At 42.8% G+C, this 21034-nt stretch overlaps 1 protein-coding gene across 2 annotated transcripts in view; it reads right to left on the bottom strand.

Annotated features, from left to right (window-relative positions):
• Positions 1 to 12270: 12270 nt before the first annotated feature.
• styxl1 (serine/threonine/tyrosine interacting-like 1) overlaps positions 12271 to 21034 on the bottom strand; it is a 46192-nt gene continuing 37428 nt past the window's right edge. For both annotated transcript variants that reach the window (XM_072243160.1, XM_072243161.1), the window contains 4 exons: positions 16517 to 16662; positions 15060 to 15154; positions 13656 to 13765; positions 12271 to 12500 (listed from right to left, as the gene is read on the bottom strand). In XM_072243160.1, the coding sequence (XP_072099261.1) occupies positions 12369 to 12500; positions 13656 to 13765; positions 15060 to 15154; positions 16517 to 16662 (483 nt within the window). In that variant the 3' untranslated portion in view covers positions 12271 to 12368. The remainder of the gene's footprint in view (positions 12501 to 13655; positions 13766 to 15059; positions 15155 to 16516; positions 16663 to 21034) is intronic.

The following is a 21034-nucleotide window of genomic DNA, read 5'->3' as shown; positions in this document are numbered from 1 at the left end:
AGCAGTTCTTTTGTGCTTCATGTCCCTTACTTCTTTAAAATTCGACATAGTGGATCAATAATTTCTTCAATAAAAATAGTATTAATAAGCCACTTCTAAAATCTACAGACAAATTATTGCAAACTCCTTGTTGTCAGCACTGCCTGGATCAGAAACCGGTAAAGGAAATGTGATTGTGTACGATTGTAAAATATACTTAACATGCCAATGAGGTGGAGGGCCACAACTTTTAGTGTGCAGTTTAAATTTTTTTGTGCACCAGTAGTGCATGATGTGTATGCGTATACACCTTAGAGGAAACATTGCTATCCTCTGCCTCCTACCATCATACAAGTTTTGCACAGATGTGGTAGTTCTGTCTCAATCCTGCTCACCCGACCTGGAATGTCTAGTGGTCAAGTGTCGTCCAGTTTATCTCTTGCGGGAGCTTTCCAGCTTCATCCTGGTACCAGTGTACGTTCCAACCCTAGCCAACATCAGGCAGGTACTGGAGGGACTGAACCCTGTGATCAGCAGTCATGACACACTGCACCCTAATGCTTTCCCAATCATTGATTTCAACCAGGCCAGCTTGAGGAAATCTCTGACCAACTACCACCAACATACCACCTGTAGAACCAGAAGAGTGACCGCTGATGGGGGTCAGCTTTGGCAGGGATTTCTGGCCATTATTTCCTACAAGGCAAAACCCAGCATTATGAATGACTGTGATGCTTCCCTCCCAAATAAGCTCAACACCTTTTATGCACGCTTGAAAAGGAGAGAATAAAACTACACCTGTGCAAATCCCTGCAGCATCTGGCAACCCTGCGATCTTTGTCTCAGAAGCTGATGTCGTAACATCTTTCAAGAGAATGAACCCTTCTTAAGGCGTCAGGCCCGGATGCCTGGAAAACCTGTGCTAACCAATAGGCATTAGTGTCTAAGGATATCATCAATCTCTCACTGCGACAGTCGGAAGTTCCCACCTGCTTTGAAAGACCATTAATCATACCAGCACCCAAGAAGAGCAGTGTGTGTGCTGCCTCAATAACTATTGCCCAGTGGCACTCATATCTACATGATTAAGCACTTTGAGAGGTTGGTCACCTCCTGCCTAAGTAAGAAGCTCGACCCACTGCAATTTGCCCACCGCCACAACAGGTCTGCGGCAGATGCAATCTCAGTGGCTCTCCACTCGGCCTTGGATCACCTGGACAGCAGTTATACCTATGTCATACTGCCGTTTGTTGATTACAACTCAGCGTTCAACACAATCATACCCTCAGTCCTATTCAACAAGCTGCAAAACCCTGGGCGTCTGTACCTCACTCAGCCACTGGATCCTTGACCTCCTCACCATGTGACCACAGTTGGTGCGGTTCAGAAATAGTGTCTTCCTCATTGACAACAAACACTGGCGCACATCAAGGATGCGTGCTTAGCCCACTGCTTTATTCTTTCCAGGCACACCTCAAATGTCATCTATGAATTTGCTGATGACACAACTGCTGTTGGCAGAATCCCAGGTGGTGACAAGGTGTACAAGAGTGAGATGGGTCAGCTGGTTGAGTGGTGTCACAACAATTTGCACGCAACATCAGTAAGACCAAGGAATTCATTGTGGACTTCAGGAAGGAGAAGTTGGGGGAACACACACCAGTCCTCATTGATGGATCAGCAGTGGAAAGGCAGAACAGTTTCAAGTTTCTGATTGTCAACGTCTCTGAAGGTCTAGTCTCTGGTTACAAAGAAGGCACAACAGTGGCTATACTTCATTGGGAGTATGAGGAGATTTGGCATGTCACTAAAGACTACAGATGTACCATACAGAGCATTCTAACTGGCTGCATCACCGTCTGGTACAAAGGGGCCACTGCACAGGACCAGCAAAAGTTGCAGAAGGTTGCAGACTCAGCTGGCTCCATCATGGGTACGAGCCTCCCCAGCATCGAGGACATCAAAAAGTGATGCCTCAAAAAGGCAGCGCCTATCATTAGGGACCCCCACCACCCAGGAAAAGCCCACTTTTCATTGCTCCCATCAGGGAGGAGGTAGAGGAGCCTGAAGACCCACGCTCAATGTTTTAGGGGCAGCTTCTTTTGCTCTGCCATCAGATTTCAGAATGGACAATGAACCAATCCATGAACACTACTACCTCATTATATCGTTTGCTGTCTTTTTGCACTAATTATTTAATTTAATTATATTTAAATATATATTGTAATTTAGTTTTTTACATATTACACTGTACTGCCATAAAACAACAAATTTCACTATTTCACAAAATATGCCAGTGATATTAAACTTGATCCTGAAATTCCAAGGTAATTTTTTAATATATTAGTAATGGGGTTGAACAGGCTGAAGGATTTCCTGCCTGTTCCGTGCATGACATGGGATTTTTAACATTCACTATGAAACACCTTACAGGACCCAGGTTACTTGTCTGAGCCCAAAGACAGTATATTGAATGAAGTAACTTGTTCTTAGAACAGAATGCCTGCAGCTTTCCACTGGGAAAGTATAGAACAGGAATTTGATGAGAATGGAAATTTGTGAAACAGTAATTTTATTAGAAAATTAACTTTTCCTGTTGGAACTTCCTAATCTTAACTGATCATTACATTTGGAGCATTAGGCAGCTTGTCTCAGAGCTAATTAGGTGATCATATGAAACTGATTACACAAATTACTGTCAGCTGATTCAGAGTTTATGATCCTGGTATAAATCCACATGGGTTCTACTAGTTTGTGCAGAGGGAGAGGAGATTTTTTTTTAAGATTAAAGTCTGTCACGAGCCTTTGTGGCCCATCAGGCCGGCGCTTATGCCGGTTTCCTTGGCGTGAAGCGACTGAGAGTACGAGACTCCCCCCTCCCCAGATAGGTCGCCGGTCTATCGTGAGGTTAACCACAAGCACCTTTGCCGGTATCCATTCTCAGATGGGTAGACTGGAGCATTGTGTGGTTAAGTGCCTTGGCCAAGGTTGAGGCTCGAACCCACGACCTTCAGATTGCTAGTCCAACACCCTAAACACTTGGCCACGTGCCACACTTGTATTTAAAAATCATGCTCAAATTAATACTAATTAAATAATGATTTAATTCCCACCTATGCTTCACAGTTGGGGTTACAAAGATTTGAATGATTCATTTCAGGGGAATAAATTAATACAAAGCACAAATAAAAAGGCCAGAAGTAGAAGGAGGTTCCTTGTCCACTGGTGTGCCATTCCTACGCTGTGTGTGTGCGCTAAAGGAGACTTCACAGAGTCAGGGAATCAGAAGGTAATAGGACACTGATCTAGGCCCTTCAGCCCAGGTCCATGCTGACCACCCATTTAGTCCCAATTTCCTTCATAGAAGCATAGAAAACCTACAGCACAACACACTGGAGGAACTCAGCAGGTCGGGCAGCATCTGTGGAAACGAACAGTCAATGTTTCAGGCTGAGACGACGAAGGGTCTCAGCTCGAAACATTGACTGTTCGTTTCCACGGATGCTGCCCGACCTGCTGAGTTCCTCCAGCGTGTTGTGCATGTTGCTTTGACCCCAGCATCTGTAGGGTATTTTGTGAGCACAATACAGGCCCTTCAGCCCACAAAGCTGTGCCGAACATGTCCCTATCTTAGAAATTACCTAGGGTTACCCATAGCCCTCTATTTTTCTGAGCTCCATGTAACTGTCCAGGAGTCTCTTAAAAGACCCTACCGTATCCACCTCCACCACTGTCGCCGGCAGCCCAAACCATGCGCTCACCAATCTCTCAGTAAAATAATTTAACCTTGACATCTCCTCTGTACTTACTTCCAAGCACCTTAAAACTATGCCCTCTCGTGCTAGCTACTTCAGCCCTGGGGAAAAGCCTCTGACTATCCACATGATCAATGCCTCTCATTATCTTGAACACCTCTATCAGGTCACCTCTCATCCTCTGTCGCTCCAAGGAGAAAAGGCCAAGTTCACTCAACCTATTCTCATAAGGTATGCTCCCCAATCCAGCCAACAACCCTGTAAGTCTCCTCTGCACCTTTTCTATGGTTTCCACATCTTTCCTATAGTGAGGTGACCAGAACTGAGCAAAGTACTCCAAGTGGGGTCTGACCAGGGTCTGATATAGCTGCAACATTACCTCTCGTCTCCTAAACTCAATCCCACAATTGATGAATTGATGTATGCTTTCTTAACCACAGAGTCAACCTGCGCAACAGCTTTGTGTGTCCTGTGGGCTCGAACCCCAAGATCCCTCTGATCCTCCACACTGTCAAGAGTCTTACCATTAATACTATATTCTGCCATCAAATTTGACCTACCAAAATGAACCACCTCACACTTATCTGGGTTGAACTCCATCTGCCACTTCTCAGCACAGTTTTGCATCCTATCACTGTCCCGTTGTAACCTCTGACAACCCTCCACACTATCCACGACACCTCCAACCTTTGTGTCATCAGAATATTTACTAACCCATCCCTCCACTTCCTCATTCAGGCCATTTATAAAAATCACAAAGAGTAGGGGTCCCAGAACAGATCCCTGAGGCACACCACTGGTGACCGACCTCCATGCAGAATATGACCTGTCTACAACCACTCTTTGCCTTCTGTGGGCAAGCCAGTTCTGGATCCACAAAGCAATGTCCCCTTGGATCCCATGCTTCCTTACTTTCTCAATAAGCCTTGCATGGGGTACCTTGTCAAATGCCTTGCTGAAATCCATATACACTACATCTACTACTCTTCCTTCATCAATGTGTTTAGTCACATCCTCAAAAAATTCATTCAGGCTCATAAGGCACGACCTGCCTTTGACAAAGCCATGCTGATTATTCCTAATCATATTATGCCTCTCCAAATGTTCATAAATCCTGCCTCTCAGGATCTTCTCCATCAACTCACCAACCACTGAAGTATGACTCACTTGTCTATAATTTCCTGGGCTATCTCGGCTCCCTTTCTGGAATAATGGAACAACATCTGCAACCCTCCAATCCTCTGAAACCTCTCCTGCCCCCACTGATGATACAAAAATCATCGCCAGAGGCTCAGCAATCTCCTCCCTCGCCTCCCACAGAGGACTGGGGTATATCTCATCCAGTCCCGGTGACTTATCTGACTTAATGCTTTCCAAAAGCTCTAGTACATCCTCTTTCTTAATACCTACATGCTCATGATTTTCAGTCCACGGTACGTCATCCCTACAATCCCCAAGATCCTTTTCCGTAGTGAATACTGAAGCAAAGTACTCATTAAGCACCTCTGCTATCTCCTCCGGTTCCCATAAACACTTTTCCACTGTCACACTTGATTGGTCCTATTCTCTCACATCTTATCCCCTTGCTCTTCACATACTGGTAGAATGCCTTGGGGTTTTCCTTAATCCTATCCTCCAAGGCCTTCTCATGGCCCCTTCTGGCTCTCCTCATTTCATTCTTAAGCTCATTCCTGCTAGCCTTATAATCTTCTAGATCTCTATCATTGCCTAGTTTTTTGAAACTTTCGTAAGCTCTTCTTTTCTTCTTGACTAGATTTACAACAGCCTTTGTACACCACGGTTCCTGTACCCTACCATCCTTTCCCTGTCTCTCTGGAACGTACCTATGCAGAACCCCACGCAAGTACCCCCTGAACGTTTGCCACATTTCTGCTGTACATTTCCCTGAGAACATCTGTTCCCAACTTATGCTTCCAAGTTCCTGCCTGACAGCCTCATATTTCCCCTTACTCCAATTAAAATCTTTCCTAACTTGTCTGTACCTATCCATCTCCAATAAAGGAGATAGAATTGTGATCACTTGGCCATTCATTTGGCTGAATCCCTCAATTTCCACCCCTTTATGCATCTATCGAAGTGCTCCTTAAATGATACTATTATATCTACCTCAACTTCTACTGGCAGCTTGTTCCATATACTCACCACCCTCTGTGTGAAAACATTGCCCGTTTTAAATCTTTCTCTTTGCCCTAAACCTATGCCCAGGGAAAAGACGAATGGAAGTATGCCTCTCATGATATTAAACACTTCCATAAGGTCTCTCCTCATTCTCCCATGTTCCAAGGAATTAGGGGATCTGTTTGATAGTGAAATAGGCTACAGTGAACTGCAAAGAGAGCTTGATTAGTTAGGGAGATGGGCAGAGGAATGGCAGACAGATTTCAACTTAGCTAAGTGTGAGGTAATGCATTTTCCACATTCAAAGCAGGGTAGGACCTATACAAGGAATGGCATGACACTGATAAGTCTTGTGGAAGAGAGGGGCCTGGGAATACAACTGGACAGTTCCCTGAAAGCAGCCTCACATGTAGAGAGGGTGGTGAAGAAGGCACTTCACACCCTGGCCTTCAGTCAGGGCATTGGACTTAGGAGCTGGGACTTCATGTTGCAGTTATACAAGTTGCTGGTGAGACCACACTTGGAGCATTGTGTACAGTTTTGGTCACTCTGTTATACGAAAGACATCATCAAGCTGGAGAAGGTGCAGAAGAGATTAATGAGGATGATGCCCAGACTAGAGGGGCTGAGTTATAGGGAGAGATTGGCCATGAATCTTAACTCCTTGGAGTATAGGAGAATGAGAGATGACCTTACAGGATTTATAAAATCATAAGAGGAATGAAAAAGGTGGATCCTTTCCGCAGTGTTGGGAATCAAAAACTAGAGGACCCAGATACAAAATAAGAGCGCAGAGATTTAAAAGGGACCTGAAAGCCCTTATCTACACAAAGGGCAGTGAGTACCTGGAATGAACTGCTAGAGGGAATGGAGGGTACAATTGCAACATTTAAGAGGTTTTGCATATGTACATTGAAGGGAAGGGCACAAAGGGTTTTGGTCAAACATGGGCAACTGAAACTAAAAGGGAGATGCTCTGTTTGCGTGAACCAGTTCATCTGAAGGGCCTGCTTCCGTGCTTTATTACTCTACAAATGTAATAAAACCTATCCTGGCCAACCTCTCCTATAACTCAGGCACTCTGGTCTTGGCCACATCCACATAAATCTTCTCTGTACTCTTTCCAGTTTAGCTACATCTTCCCTTTAACAAGGTGACCCAAACTGTACACGTGTGGCCTCACTAGTCTTATACAACTGCAACATAATGTCTTTTCTTCTAAACTCAAGTGTCCTGTCTGATGAAAACCAGAATGCTAAAAGTCTTTGTCATCACTTTGTTTACCTGTGACGCTGTTTTCAATGGATTGTTCACTTGTACTTCTATGTTCAGGGGACTTTTATCTTCAGGTCACTATGTCAGACTAAAGTCTGAATGCAGTATATTACAAGACAGGACAAAGTGAGAACAGGCGTGTATGCATTCTGGGTGCTAACAGAAATAGAAAGTGATATACGATGCACAAGAGGCATTTATTGGTGGTGTTTTATGTTCACTGGCAAGAATCCAATGCCAGTGTAGATACTGAATTAATCACACATCCTTTCTGCTATTAATAAATAGGGAACTGCATACCCCAGACGGACATTGTACCTTGTACAATACAATGTGCAAATGCAAAAAAAAACAAACAAATGAATTAAAGCTGTCTCCTAACATCATTTACCCTGGGCGGCCTCAAGAATATCCAGTAGAAGCAGTATGGGAATAAGGGGAAGGAATCCATACAGACTGGACAACAACCAGGAAAGATATTTGCATTGATGGGTTGTAGTCAGAGGGGCAGAAGAAGGAAGTGCATGTGGAAATTGGTACAGGATTGATCATTGAGAAGCAATTGTTGGACTTGACGCTGCTCACACACCTCAGTCCACAACATATATGTGCATTCAGGGTGAAACATCCTACAGAAATCAGGGATATTTCTGATCGCGTCCAAGATATCCTTAAGCGGGAGGGTGAGGAGCCAGAGGTCATGGTACATATAGGTACCAATGAAATAGGTAGGAAAAGGAAAGAGGTCCTGAAAGGAGAATATAGGGAATTAGGAAAGGAGTTGAGAAAAAGGACCGCAAAGGTAGTAATCTCGGGATTACCGCCTGTGCCACGCGACAGTGAGAGTAGGAATGCAATGAAGTGGAGGATAAATGCGTGGCTGAGGGATTGGAGCAGGGGGCAGGGATTCAAGTTTTTGGATCATTGGGACCTCTTTTGGCGCAGGTGTGACCTGTACAAAAAGGACGGGTTACATTTGAATCCTAAAGGGACCAATATCCTGGCGGGAGGATTTGCGAGGGCTACTGAGGTGACTTTAAACTAGAATGGTTGGGGGGTGGGAATCAAATTAAAGAGACTAGGAGAGAGGAGGTTAGTTCACAACAAGGGGATGGGAACAAGTGCAGAGAGACAGAGGGGTGTAAAATGAGGGTAGAAGCAAAAAGTAGTGTGAAAAGTAAAAGTGGCAGGCCTGCAAATCCAGGGCAAAAATCAAAAAGGGCCACTTTTCAACATAATTGTATAAGGGCTAAGAGTGTTGTAAAAGCAAGCCTGAAGGCTTTGTGTGTCAATCAAGGTGGATGCATTAAAAGTGCAGATTGTTATTAATGATTATGATATAGTTAGGATCACAGAGACATGGCTCCAGGGTGACCAGGGATGGGAGATCAACATTCAGGGATATTCAATATTCAGGAGGGATAGACATGAAAGAAAAGGAGGTGGGGTAGCATTGCTGGTTAGAGAGGAGATTAATGCAACAGAAAGGAAGGACGTTAGCCGGGAGGATGTGGAAGCAATATGGGCAGAGCTGCATAACACTAAGGGGCAGAAAACGCTGGTGGGAGTTGTGTACAGGCCACCTAACAGTAGTAGTGAGGTTGGGATGGTATTAAACAGGAAATTAGAAATGCGTGCAATAAAGGAACAGCAGTTATAATGGGTGACTTCAATCTACATATAGATTGGGTGAACCAAATTGGTAAAGGTGCTGAGGAAGAGGATTTCTTGGAATGTATGCGGGATGGTTTTTTGAACCAACATGTCGAGGAACCGACTAGAGAGCAGGCTATTCTAGACTGGGTTTTGAGCAATGAGGAAGGGTTAATTAGCAATCTTGTCGTGAGAGGCCCCTTGGGTAACAGTGACCATAGTATGGTGGAATTCTTTATTAAGATGGAGAGTGACATAAATAATTCAGAAACAAAAGTTCTGAACTTAAAGAAGGGTAACTTTGAAGGTATGAGATGTGAATTAGCTAAGATAGACTGGCAAATGACAGTTAAAGGGTTGACGGTGGATATGCAATGGCAAGCATTTAAAGATCGCATGGATGAACTACAACAATTGTTCATCCCAGTTTGGCAAAAGCATAAATCAAGGAAGGTAGTGCACTCGTGGCTGACAAGGGAAATTAGGGATAGTATCAATTCTAAAGAAGAAGCATACAAATTAGCCAGAAAAAGCGGCTCACTTGAGGACTGGGAGAAATTCGGAGTCCAGCAGAGGAGGACAAAGGGCTTAATTAGGAAGGGGAAAAAAGATTATGAGAGAAAACTGGCAGGGAGCATAAAAACTGACTGTAAAAGCTTTTATAATATGTGGAAAAAGAAAAAGATTGGTTAAGATAAATGTAGGTCCCCTACAGACAGAAACAGGTGAATTGATTATGGGGGGCAAGGACATGGCAGACCAATTGAATAACTACTTTGTTTCTATCTTCACTACGGAGGACATAAATAATCTTCCAGAAATAGTAGGGGACAGAAAGTCCAGTGAGATGGAGGAACTAAGGGAAATACATGTTAGTAGGGAGTGGTGTTAGGTAAATTGAAGGAATTAAAGGCAGATAAATCCCCAGGGCCAGATGGTCTGCATCCCAGAGTGCTTAAGGAAGTAGCCCAAGAAATAGTGGATGCATTAGTGATAATTTTTCAAAACTCTTTAGATTCTGGATTAGTTCCTGAGGATTGGAGGGTGGCTAATGTAACCCCACTTTTTAAAAAAGGAGGGAGAGAGAAACCAAGGAATTATAGACCGGTTAGCCTAATATCGGTGGTGGGGAAACTGCTAGAGTCAGTTATCAAAGATGTGATAACAGCACATTTGGAAAGCGGTGAAATCATCGGACAAAGTCAGCATGGATTTGTGAAAGGAAAATCATGTCTGACGAATCTCATAGAATTTTTTGAGGATGTAACTAGTAGTGTGGATAGGGGAGAACCAGTGGATGTGGTATATTTGGAGTTTCAAAAGGCTTTTGACAAGGTCCCACACAGGAGATTAGTGTGCAAACTTAAAGCACACAGTATTGGGGGTAAGGTATTGATGTGGATAGAGAATTGGTTGGCAGACAGGAAGCAAAGAGTGGGAATAAACGGGACCTTTTCAGAATGGCAGGCAGTGATTAGTGGGGTACCTCAAGGCTCAGTGCTGGGACCCCAGTTGTTTACAATATATATTAATGACTTAGATGAGGCAATTAAATGTAGCATCTCCAAGTTTGCGGATGACACGAAGCTGGGCGGCAGTGTTAGCTGTGAGGAGGATGCTAAGAGGATGTAGGGTGACTTAGGTGAGTGGGTAAATTCATGGCAGATGCAATTTAATGTGAATAAATGTGAGGTTATCCACTTTGGTGGCAAGAACAGGAAAACAGATTATTATCTGAATGGTGGCCGATTAGGAAAAGGGGAGATGCAACGAGATCTGGGTGTCATTATACACCAGTCATTGAAAGTGGGCATGCAGGTACAGCAGGCAGTGAAAAAGGTGAATGGTATGCTGGCATTTATAGCGAGAGGATTCGAGTACAGGAGCAGGGAGGTACTACTGCAGTTGTACAAGGCCTTGGTGAGACCACACCTGGAGTATTGTGTGCAGTTTTGGTCCCCTAATCTGAAGAAAGACATCCTTGCCATCCAAAGAAGGTTCACCAGATTGATTCCTGGGATGGCAGGACTTTCATATGATGAAAAACTGGACCGACTAGGCTTATACTCGTTGGAATTTAGAAGATTGAGGGGGGATCTTATTGTAACGTATAAAATCCTAAAGGGATTGGACAGGCTAGATGCAGGAAGATTGTTCCCGATGTTGGGGAAGTCCAGAACGAGGGGTCACAGTTTGAGGATAAAGGGGAAGCCTTTTAGCACCGAGATTAGGAAAAACTTCTTCACAGAGAGAGTGGTGAATCTGTGGAATTCTCTGCCACAGGAAACAGTTGAGGCCAGTTCATTGGCTATATTTAAGAGGCAGTTAGATATGGCCCTTGTGGCTAAAGGGATCAGGGGATATGGCGGGAAGGCTGGTACAGGTTTCTGAGTTGGATGATCAGCCATGATCATACTGAATGGCGGTGCAGGCTCGAAGGGCCGAATGGCCTACTCCTGCACCTATTTTCTATGTTTCTATATTTCTATTCCTTACAACTTATTTTAAATGCTGGTTGAGCAAAACCTTTGTCAACATAAAGGAAATATTAAGGGGAGGGAATATAAAGTATTGAGGAATATCAATCAATAAATACTCTATACCATCATACCTATGGGTGGTCATGAGATTTTTAGAAGGCATCATTGTGCTTTTTCTCAAAATACTATATTAGTGAGTTGCACCATTGGTTCCATGCAATGCATTTAAGGAGATAAAGAAGAAAAGACTAAGGATATCACACTGAGCTGAACACAAAGGTATGAGCTTTCAACCAAGACAGGAACTGCTGAAGGTACATTCCTCAGAGCACTGTCATTAAGCCTTTGTTAACTAATGTATATAAAAGCATTCAATCAATTTCTGGTACGGTCCATCAGATGCCTGAAGGGAATTTATGCATCGCAGATATGACCTTACTGTGATTGGGTGAGTACATAATTCATGCACTCATTTTGGGATATGAATCAAATTTGTAACAGCGAAGGCAAACATGCTCAATGACAAAATACACAGAGGGATCAAGAGGGTGAGTAGGCGATGGAGAGTACCTCTACTTCCTGGGTGCTTCATAATAAGAAGTGTAAATAACTCAACCTTGTGTAAAAATCTATCGGAGTAAAGCTGGTAAAGGCACCAGAAAAAGTAGACAAACCTTGTATTTTTGACAACTTATTCATTCTAACAGCTTAGACCATTTTTGATGAAAAGATATTGATCTAGCAGAGGTCGAACTAAATCTTGCATATTGGCCAACTCTGTACAGATCCCACCAGCCCCATTGCAGTATAACATGCTCTGCTGACATTGAATGTACCTTTGAAATATAACAGTTAAGCACTACTTAAACTATAACATTAAATATGTAAATTATAATTCAAGATGCATTGATTTATTTATATAAATGTCATTATAATTAGAAATAATGAAGATAATTTAAATGAGTTTTATTATAAATAGGTATCTTTCCAGCTATCAAATCATTTAATCTCTTAAAAAAACAGAAACATTTCCAAATCTTGTTTTGACGGTGGAGAATGTTTGCATTGACAGTTATTACATAGCAGTTCAGTAATAAGGGTCAGAGACATCTGTGATCTTTTGCTTTAGGACAAGTTCCTCCCACTGAGAAAGCTGAAGTACAAAATCACGACGCGGGCGAATGGTTTCTTTGCACTTATGTACGTGCGCCCAGATGACCTGAGGGGGACGAACATTGAGGTACACATAAGTCATCTCCAAATGCTGCTTTCAAAAAGATACAAACAAAACAAAACACTATCTATTTCTCATAAAATAATTTAGGAAGCTGTGATTGGTGCAATATTCCTCTTTGCAAACATGGTAGGGTTTAGTTGAGATTCAGGGATGGGGAAGAGTGGAGGATGCAGCAATGCATGCAACTGCCTCCTTTCCAGACCTTTTGCTGATTATTACTTAGAAATATTTATTTGAATTCTGATCTTTCTTTAATTACCAATTAAAACTGCCAATTCTTCAGGCCGGATCAGTTCTGCTTGATTCCAGACTTCTGCAAAGAGCTCTGATGCTGATGTCAACTGTGAGAACTCAACTAGAAGTGAGGTGGACACAATTGCAAGTAATCACTGCCAGCTAGCTGTTGTCAAGCTAAACAAAATAGGTTATCAAGGTTCGCTGGTCCCAAGTCCCTAATATTAAGTATCTTAGTCATTTAAAGATTTGGGATTATAAATGTAAAAGAAGAAAGAAGATAGAAATCCACTCTCAACCTATGGAAGGAAGAAGAAACTTCTACTCCCTGCATTGGGATGGTGGAAAAGAAAAAAAAGATTCCATTTAAAGAGCATTCAGGGCATTGTCCCAGAATAAATATTTCTCATGAATGTTTCCAAAATAAAAAGCAGAGTTACACTTCATCATAGAAAATATGATGTTTCTGGTTTCCTATTCTATTGTAATTCAGTCCATTTCACTGCTGGCCAGAAATGTTGGGTTCAATAATGATTTTATATTCACATTGGCCAATGTCAGTGAAAGAAAAATATTTCCAATGATGCAGTCTGACAGAGTGGCATCATTAGTGATAGAAAATTAACAAACTGCAGATTCCGGAAATCTGAAATAACACCACAACTACTGGAAGATCAATATTCCTTCATCAGAACTGAATGGAAAGACGTGATTAGTCTTATTTCTATTTTTATCTTTTTTAAATAATCAGCAAATATTCATTTTACTGCTCTCATCAAATGACAGCAATAAAAATGTTCATTCAGATATTCGAACAGTTGTTCTGTGATTCTGCAGTATTGTGCTCAGGGTGGCTGTTGGTTCTAACGTAACAATATTTTTTCATATAATGGTCTCATTTACCTTTAGTGGAAGTTTCTGAGAATGAATGAGGTAGGCCATCACTGTAGTACAGCAGCGGCTTATACCCAGAGTGGAGACTACGCATACAGCACCTTTATCCAAGTGTTCATCTGTGTGCAAGAAAGTAATAGAGTGCGATTCTGGAACCCCTCAAAGTCAGGTGTTAAGTAACAGCATAGATTTCTTAATTATAAATGATCAAAACAATTGCTGTAGAGTTTAAAAAATATTAACACACATCATTAATTAGGGGAGTACCTGGACTGTAGATCCTGAAGTCATTTATTCACATTGCGGAACATCTAGAAATCCAATGGGATCTAGAGATAAAACATGAACTGCTATGCTGTACCTTGTAGTATCAGCTGAGATGGAGCAAGTGACGCATTGGATGCTTCTGATTTCTTCAACTTAATGGGATGCACAAGATTTGTAGAGGCCAGTATAGAAGGGAAGATTTATAACTTGGGTATAGTTCCCAAGAACTGTGTTTTAAATACAAAGCAGCCATTGTAGGCAGTGACTGGTTTTAGGCATATTATATCAATGCTTTTGATGACTTTAGTAGGAGAGCCTACGTCACCAAGGGCAAGCCTCTACAGGAGCCTCTGTTGAACTTTAACAAAGTCTGTGATAGAGCTCTGCCTGTAAAGGTTGGGTTTAGTGGCATTGGAGAAAGAGTGATGTCACATTTGTGACTATGTTTAAACATGTTGAAATTGGTATGTCATTCAAATTAATGATTACTAATAGGCAGGCGGGTCTAAATCGAGTACACTCTTTCTTTGGAGTAATACTTAATTAAATTAGTATCTCACTAGCTGCCACATTTTAATCAATGTTTGAATTTTCTACACCCAAGCCATGATTGCTTTACCTATTTTTTGATTTATGAAATGGGTAACATTTTATTCCCCGGCCCTGATCACTCTCACTCTGCAGTGTGCAAAATTGGCATAAAGAGTCATAAATTGATAAATTGCCTCAGTGAAACTTACTGGCCTAAGAACAAATTGATCGTCCATAATGCAAAGCAAATGGTACGAATCTAAAATGAAAACAGGAGCTCAAATATATACTTGGTGGGTTAGGCAGCTCTACAAAGAAATAGAGAAATAGAGGTGATGATAAAAGTCATAGATTGAAACACTAACTCATTTTTTCTCTGCAGAGATGCTGCAGGACCTAATGAGTAATTTTTCAGCATTTTTCTGTTTTTTTGTTGCATCTTCCCAAATGTTCGTTATTATTTTTTATGATACACAGAGTGCAAGAGCTCACCATTCATCAAAAGAATAAAAATAGATTTAAGTTAAAGGGTACAAACTATTTTTTGCATTAACACATAACCTTAACAAGCAGCAAAAGAAATTCAACATTAACAGGGTTACTAATTAAACTTACCAAGAAAGTTACAAATCAGTGGAAAGTGGATGAAAAAATCAGTGGTATCGGAAGAAGAAATGTGTAAAACTGTAATATTTTGATCTCCTGCAAAGCTAAAGAAAGATAAACAGAGTAAAACAGCCGTTTCTCATTGTGAATTGTGAAACACACACACACACACACACACACACAGAATTATCTATATACATGCACAGGAAGTCAGTATATTCTGTTCTAAAAACAATTCTAATTAATCAGATCATGGCTGTAATTAATTACATCATTGGATTCATGGATAAAGCAACATATGTTTATACTTATGAAGGCTACACAAAATACTTAGATCAAAATATTTTTAATTTAAAAAGTTTTTATTAGAATTCTATTAGAAGTGCGTTGTTAGTTCTGTGGAATCAAATCTATTCTTGTCCTGGGAGTAAATATCAATATCATGGGTAAGAAAGGGTGTACTCTTAGTGTTCATCTGTTCCTTGTTATTCTCATTCAGACTTCTGTTAGTCATATTGACAAACTTATTACAATGCAAAAGGGGGCCATTCAACCTATTGAGCCCATACTAGCTCCCTAAGGCAGACAAATCAGTCCAATTTTCATCTTCTTCCCCTGTGGCTGTTCAAGTTCCTGTTTTGATTCTTTCAACACTTAGTTACCTGAGGTGTGGGAAGAAACCAAAGCACCCGAGAAACCCACTTAGTCATAGGAAGAACAGTCACACTCCATGCAAACAGCACCTGGCGTCAGGATTAATCCTGGGGCCATGGATCTATGAGGCAGCAGCAGCAACATGCAACCTCTAGCACTGGAGGCTATTCAGCCCATCAGATCATTGCCAGTCTTCAGCAGATGAATGGTATCATTCTATTATCTCACTCCTCACTTCCTGGTAACCCTCTAACACATTCCCCGCAATTCTCTTTTGTGTTTTTTTTTGCCCCTAATCATTCAGCAGTAATTTAAAGTCAACAATTAAGTTCCCAGCTCAGCTTAAAGATGTGGGAATAAATCAAAGTAACCAGCAGATAACCACGTAATGATGGTACAGTAACATCCTGATCTATGACGTTTGTCCTTGCAGTGGTCAAATTAAACTCTGATAGATAGCACATTGTCTGCTGGAGGAGTTCAATGTTATGTTGCATACAGGGCAATTCTCTGATGAGGATCTGGCAAATTTGTATCTTGGATTTCAGGTATGCAAGGATGAAGAGGTTTCTGTAGACTCTCATGTGTAAGTAGTGGACGAGCTGAAGGCTCATGAGTTCAAAAATACTGCAGGGTTCCTACATTTCAATCCGCATCGTTGCATCCTTGTCTCAGTTTCTTTTTACAGTGACAATTTATCCACAGTACAAGACATAAACCTCATTGATTTCATATTGTTATCATAGACTTTCCATATGTCAGCCTCAGTGTGTGAACATCTTCAAAATAAAGAATACCTTTCAATTACTCACAATATCTCTTTATCATGACAGAGGTTGACATATGCCTTTATCTTCAAATCTTTCCGAATTTGTGCATTACAGGATTGTTTGTAGTCACTCATGTAAAGTTTGGCTGGCAAAATCTCAACTGGATACGGCTCAAAGGCATCCAACTCCTGTAGGCAACAGTTTGCAAGAGAATTGTCATGTGTTAATAAACCGATCTTACAAGGAAATAGCAAGGGGTTCCATGCAGAACTGCTAGCTTTTCTTAGCTCTTGCTAGGATTAGAGATTTCCCACATGTGAGTGACATCTCCCATGGGTCTGTGAACATAAAGTCATAAATTTACTGATCACTTCTTTATGAAGCATGATTGTTACGTGCTGGCCATAAATCCAAATCAGCACATGACAAACTAGTTGGACCTGGTGGAAATTGCAAAAAGATCAGTTGAATGTGAGGGTTGGTGTGGTGGAATCTACAATAGCAGACAGGGTTCTTGAACCCATCACATCAGTCTCCCACGCCTCAGTTCATAGCCATCTCCTCCTGGACAAAGCAAGACAGGGATCCCCTTAATCTTCTGCCCCACTCGTTTCCACGTTCAACAGATCGTCCTTTGCAATTTCTGCCTGCTCCAACAAGATTCCATCACCATTCTCCCCTCCCTTCCCCCTCCACTTTCAGCACTTCAAAGGAATTGCTCCCTTTTCTACTGTCTGGTCCATTTTTTCATCCCCATATTACTGCATCTACCCATGCAACTGCAAAAGATACAGACCTGACCTTCCCACCATCTAGGTGCAACAACACCAGTGGAAGCATTGACTTACTTGCACTTTCTCCAACCTTGTGTACTACATTGTGCCCATAATGTGGTCTCTTCTAAACTGGAGAAACTAAATTTAGATTGGGTGATTACTTTATGGATCAGATACATTCTGTTCTTGATGCAATTCTGGGCTATTTGCCATCTTAATGTTTTATCCCACACCCATTCTAGCTGATCTGTCTACCACTTCCTGTATGGTAATAAAAAGGCTCAATTCAAGTATAAGCAACACCTCATCCCACGGAGGGGCATGTTGTAGCTTTCCAGATATAAATTCTCCAACAAGGTATCTCACTTTCTCTACCTGTATGCAGGATGGTCAGTTCTGTGATATTGACTCTTGGTTGTATCTCTTTATTAGCATAGCCAGGCCAACTGGGCATATCCTACAGCCCTGCATTTCACTATGTTTCTTTGCTTGTATTCTCAGTCTCTTACCACTCCCATTAATTCACCAAACAGATGACCACTACAACCTATCTCCCAATTTGGACTCACCCTATAAGAGATATTCCCCTCCCTACCTTCTCTGTAACTTAAAATTAACTTACAAGCTGAACGGTTTGGAGGAGAGGAGAAGCAAGGCTCCAAAACACCTTACTCGAAGAACCAAAGAGCGTTGAGGATCCACGACATCAGGCAGGAGATGAAAGCGCTGAAGTCCCAATAAAAGGAGGCAGGAGGAGCGCATTGGCTTGGCCCGGCTGATGTGCATACTACAAAAGAAGATTAGGGTCCTCTGCCGGGCAGAGTGGCAATGGAGGCAGCATCGTGAAAGGGCCCGAAAACGTGCTGCCTTTATCACCAACCCCTTCAAGTTCACCAAGAGAGTTGCTGGGGGGGGTGGGGGTGATGGAGAAGCACAGTGGGAAACTGGCCTGTTCACAGGAAGACATAGACCAACATCTGAAGAAGATACATAATGATCCTGAAAGAGAGCAGGAGTTAGGAGAGTGCAACCTCCTAGTAGACCCACCTGAACCGGATGCGCAGTTTGACATGTCAGAGCTGTAGCTAAAGGAAGTCAGAGAGGTCGTCCGCAAAGCAAGGGCAAGCTCAGCTCCAGGACCAAGCAGCACATTGTACAAAGTGTACAAGGACTGCTCCAAACTCCTGCTGCATCTGTGGAAGATCCTGAGAATCTTCTGGAGAAGGGGGAAGATCCCAGAACAGTGGAGAGTAGCTGAAGGGGTGTGGATCCCAAAGGAGGAAAATGCCACCCAGATAGACCAGTTTCGCATTATTTCCCTGCTGTGTGTCGAGATGAAGATCTTCTTCAGTGCCATTTCTAACCGGCTATGCACCTACTTAGCAAAGTACACCTATATTGATACATCAGTCTAGAAGGGTGGCATTTCAGGGATGCCGGGCTGTCTGGAGCATACCGGTGTGGTGACACAGCTCATCAGGGAGGCCAGAGAGAACAAGGGCTACCTGTCAGTGTTGTGGCTCGACCTGACAAATGCATATGGCTCCATTCCGCACAAGTTGGTGCAGCTCACACTGACCAAATATCACATCCCCAGCACAATCAGAGACCTTATCGCTGATTATTACAGCAACTTCAGGATGAGGGTCTCTTCAGCAGTAATTACATCAACCTGACACAAGGTGGAGATCGGCATCATCACAGGGTGCACTATCTCAGTGACACTGTTCTCCCTAGTCATGAACATGCTCACTAAGTCTGCTGAACCAGACTGCAGAGGGCCCAGAATGAATACTGCTCGACGGCAACCACCTATCAGTGACCTCACAGTCACCACAGAATCAGTCCCAGGCTGCCGGTGGATTCTGCAGGGGCTTGAAAAGCTGGTGGAGTGGGCCCAGATGTGTTTCAAACCTGCCAAATCAAGATTGATGGTGCTGAGGAAAGGGAAGGTGGAGAACGAGTTCTGGTTCAGCATCGCAGGCACAGCCATCCCAACCATCACAGAAAAGCCAGTCAAGAGCTTAGGCAAGGTTTTTGACAGCTCTTTGTTAGATTAGATTATGAGAACACTCAGTCCTCGTTTATTGTCATTTAGAAATGCATACATGCATTAAGAAATGATACAATGTTCCTCCAGAGTGATATTACAGAAAAGCAGGACAAACCAAAGACTAACACTGACAGAACCACATAATTATAACATATAGTTACAGCAGTGCAAAGCAGTACCATAATTTGATAAAGAACAGACCATGGGCATGGTAAAAAAAAAAAGTCCCAAGTCCCGATCGACTCCCAAGTCCCCGATAGCAGGTGGCAGAAAGGAGAAACTCCCTGCCATAAACCTCCAGGCACCGACAACTGCCGATGCATTGGAAGCAGCCGACCACAGCTGACACTGAGTCCGTCTATCCGAAAACTTTGAGCCTCTGACCAGTCCCTCCGATACAGCCTCCCGAGTACCATCGACTTCTCCCTGGCCGCTGAAACAAGCAAAGCCGAGGATTTGGGGCCTTCTGCTCCAGAGATTCCGGTTACCACAGTAGCAGCGGCAGCGAAACGGGCATTTCAGAAGTTTGTCCAGATGGTCCTCTGTACTCTCATGTCTGTCTCCATCAAATCAGAATTGTGCATGGTACCCTACCTGACGGATTACAGATATCATTCACCGGAGAGGCCGCATGCGCTGCGTCGTGCTGCCATCTTCTTCTTCTCCTCCTCCTTTTAAGGAACACAACATCCATCCAGGCAACCTGCACCGAGTTGGATGGCTGGCTGAAATCTGTGGACAAGTCTGGCCTACCTGGGAAGTTTAAAGCCTGGGTGTATCAGCATGGCATTCTTCCCAGAATCCTGCGGCCCCTCCTTGTCTATGCAGTTCCGATCTCGACAGTCAAAACCTTAGAGAAGAGGGTTAGCAACCACCTCAGGAGATGGCTGGGGCTGCCAAAGAGCCTGAGCAGCATCGCACACTATGGACATCACAACAAACTGCAACTGCCCTTCAAATCCTTGGAGCAGGGGTCCCCAACCTTTTTTGCACCGCGGACCGGTTTAATATTGACAATATTCTTGCAGACCGGCCGACCGGGGTTGGTGGGGGGGGGGGTGCTCAAGTAGGGTTAAACTCACCTCAACATGTCTTTTACAGTTAGGGTTGCCAACTTTCTCACTCCCAAATAAGGGACAGAAGTAGCAGTCAAATCCCGGGACACTTTACCCCAGGGAAGACTACCATGACCATGAAGCCTTGCGTGGGCACCTGTGTGCGCATGCGCATACGTGCCAATTTTTTTCCACAAATCAGTTTTGCCTTCATCTTCCTGACTATACTGTACATACATTATTTCTACTTTATACAGGCTGTGTATTTATCATATCATTCCTGCTTTTACTATATGTTAGTGTTACTTATTTTCGGTTTTATGTGTTGTTTGGTATGATTTGTTAGGTTATTTTTTGGGTCTGGGAATGCACAAAAATTATTCCCATATAAATTAATGGTAATTGCTTCTTCGCTTCACGCCATTTCGACACGAAAGGTTTCATAGGGACGCTCTACCTTAGTGGGGGAAATACGGGACAAGGGCGGTCCCGTAAGGGTCAAACCAATTTAGCCCAATATACGGGATGTCCCGTCAAATACAGAACAGTTGGCAACCCTATGTTCAAGTTCAACAGTGCGTGACAGGGAATGAGGAAAGATGCAGTTGACTCATACCGTTTCCTTGCAGCCCAGTAGCACATGCTTTGGGGCCCGGTACCGGTCCATGGCCCGGTG

This window comes from Mobula birostris, chromosome 25, assembly GCF_030028105.1.
Source record: "Mobula birostris isolate sMobBir1 chromosome 25, sMobBir1.hap1, whole genome shotgun sequence".
NCBI lineage: Eukaryota > Metazoa > Chordata > Chondrichthyes > Myliobatiformes > Myliobatidae > Mobula > Mobula birostris.
The sequence above is the reverse complement of the archived record's forward strand: the minus strand, read 5'-3'. Positions and strand labels throughout refer to the sequence as shown.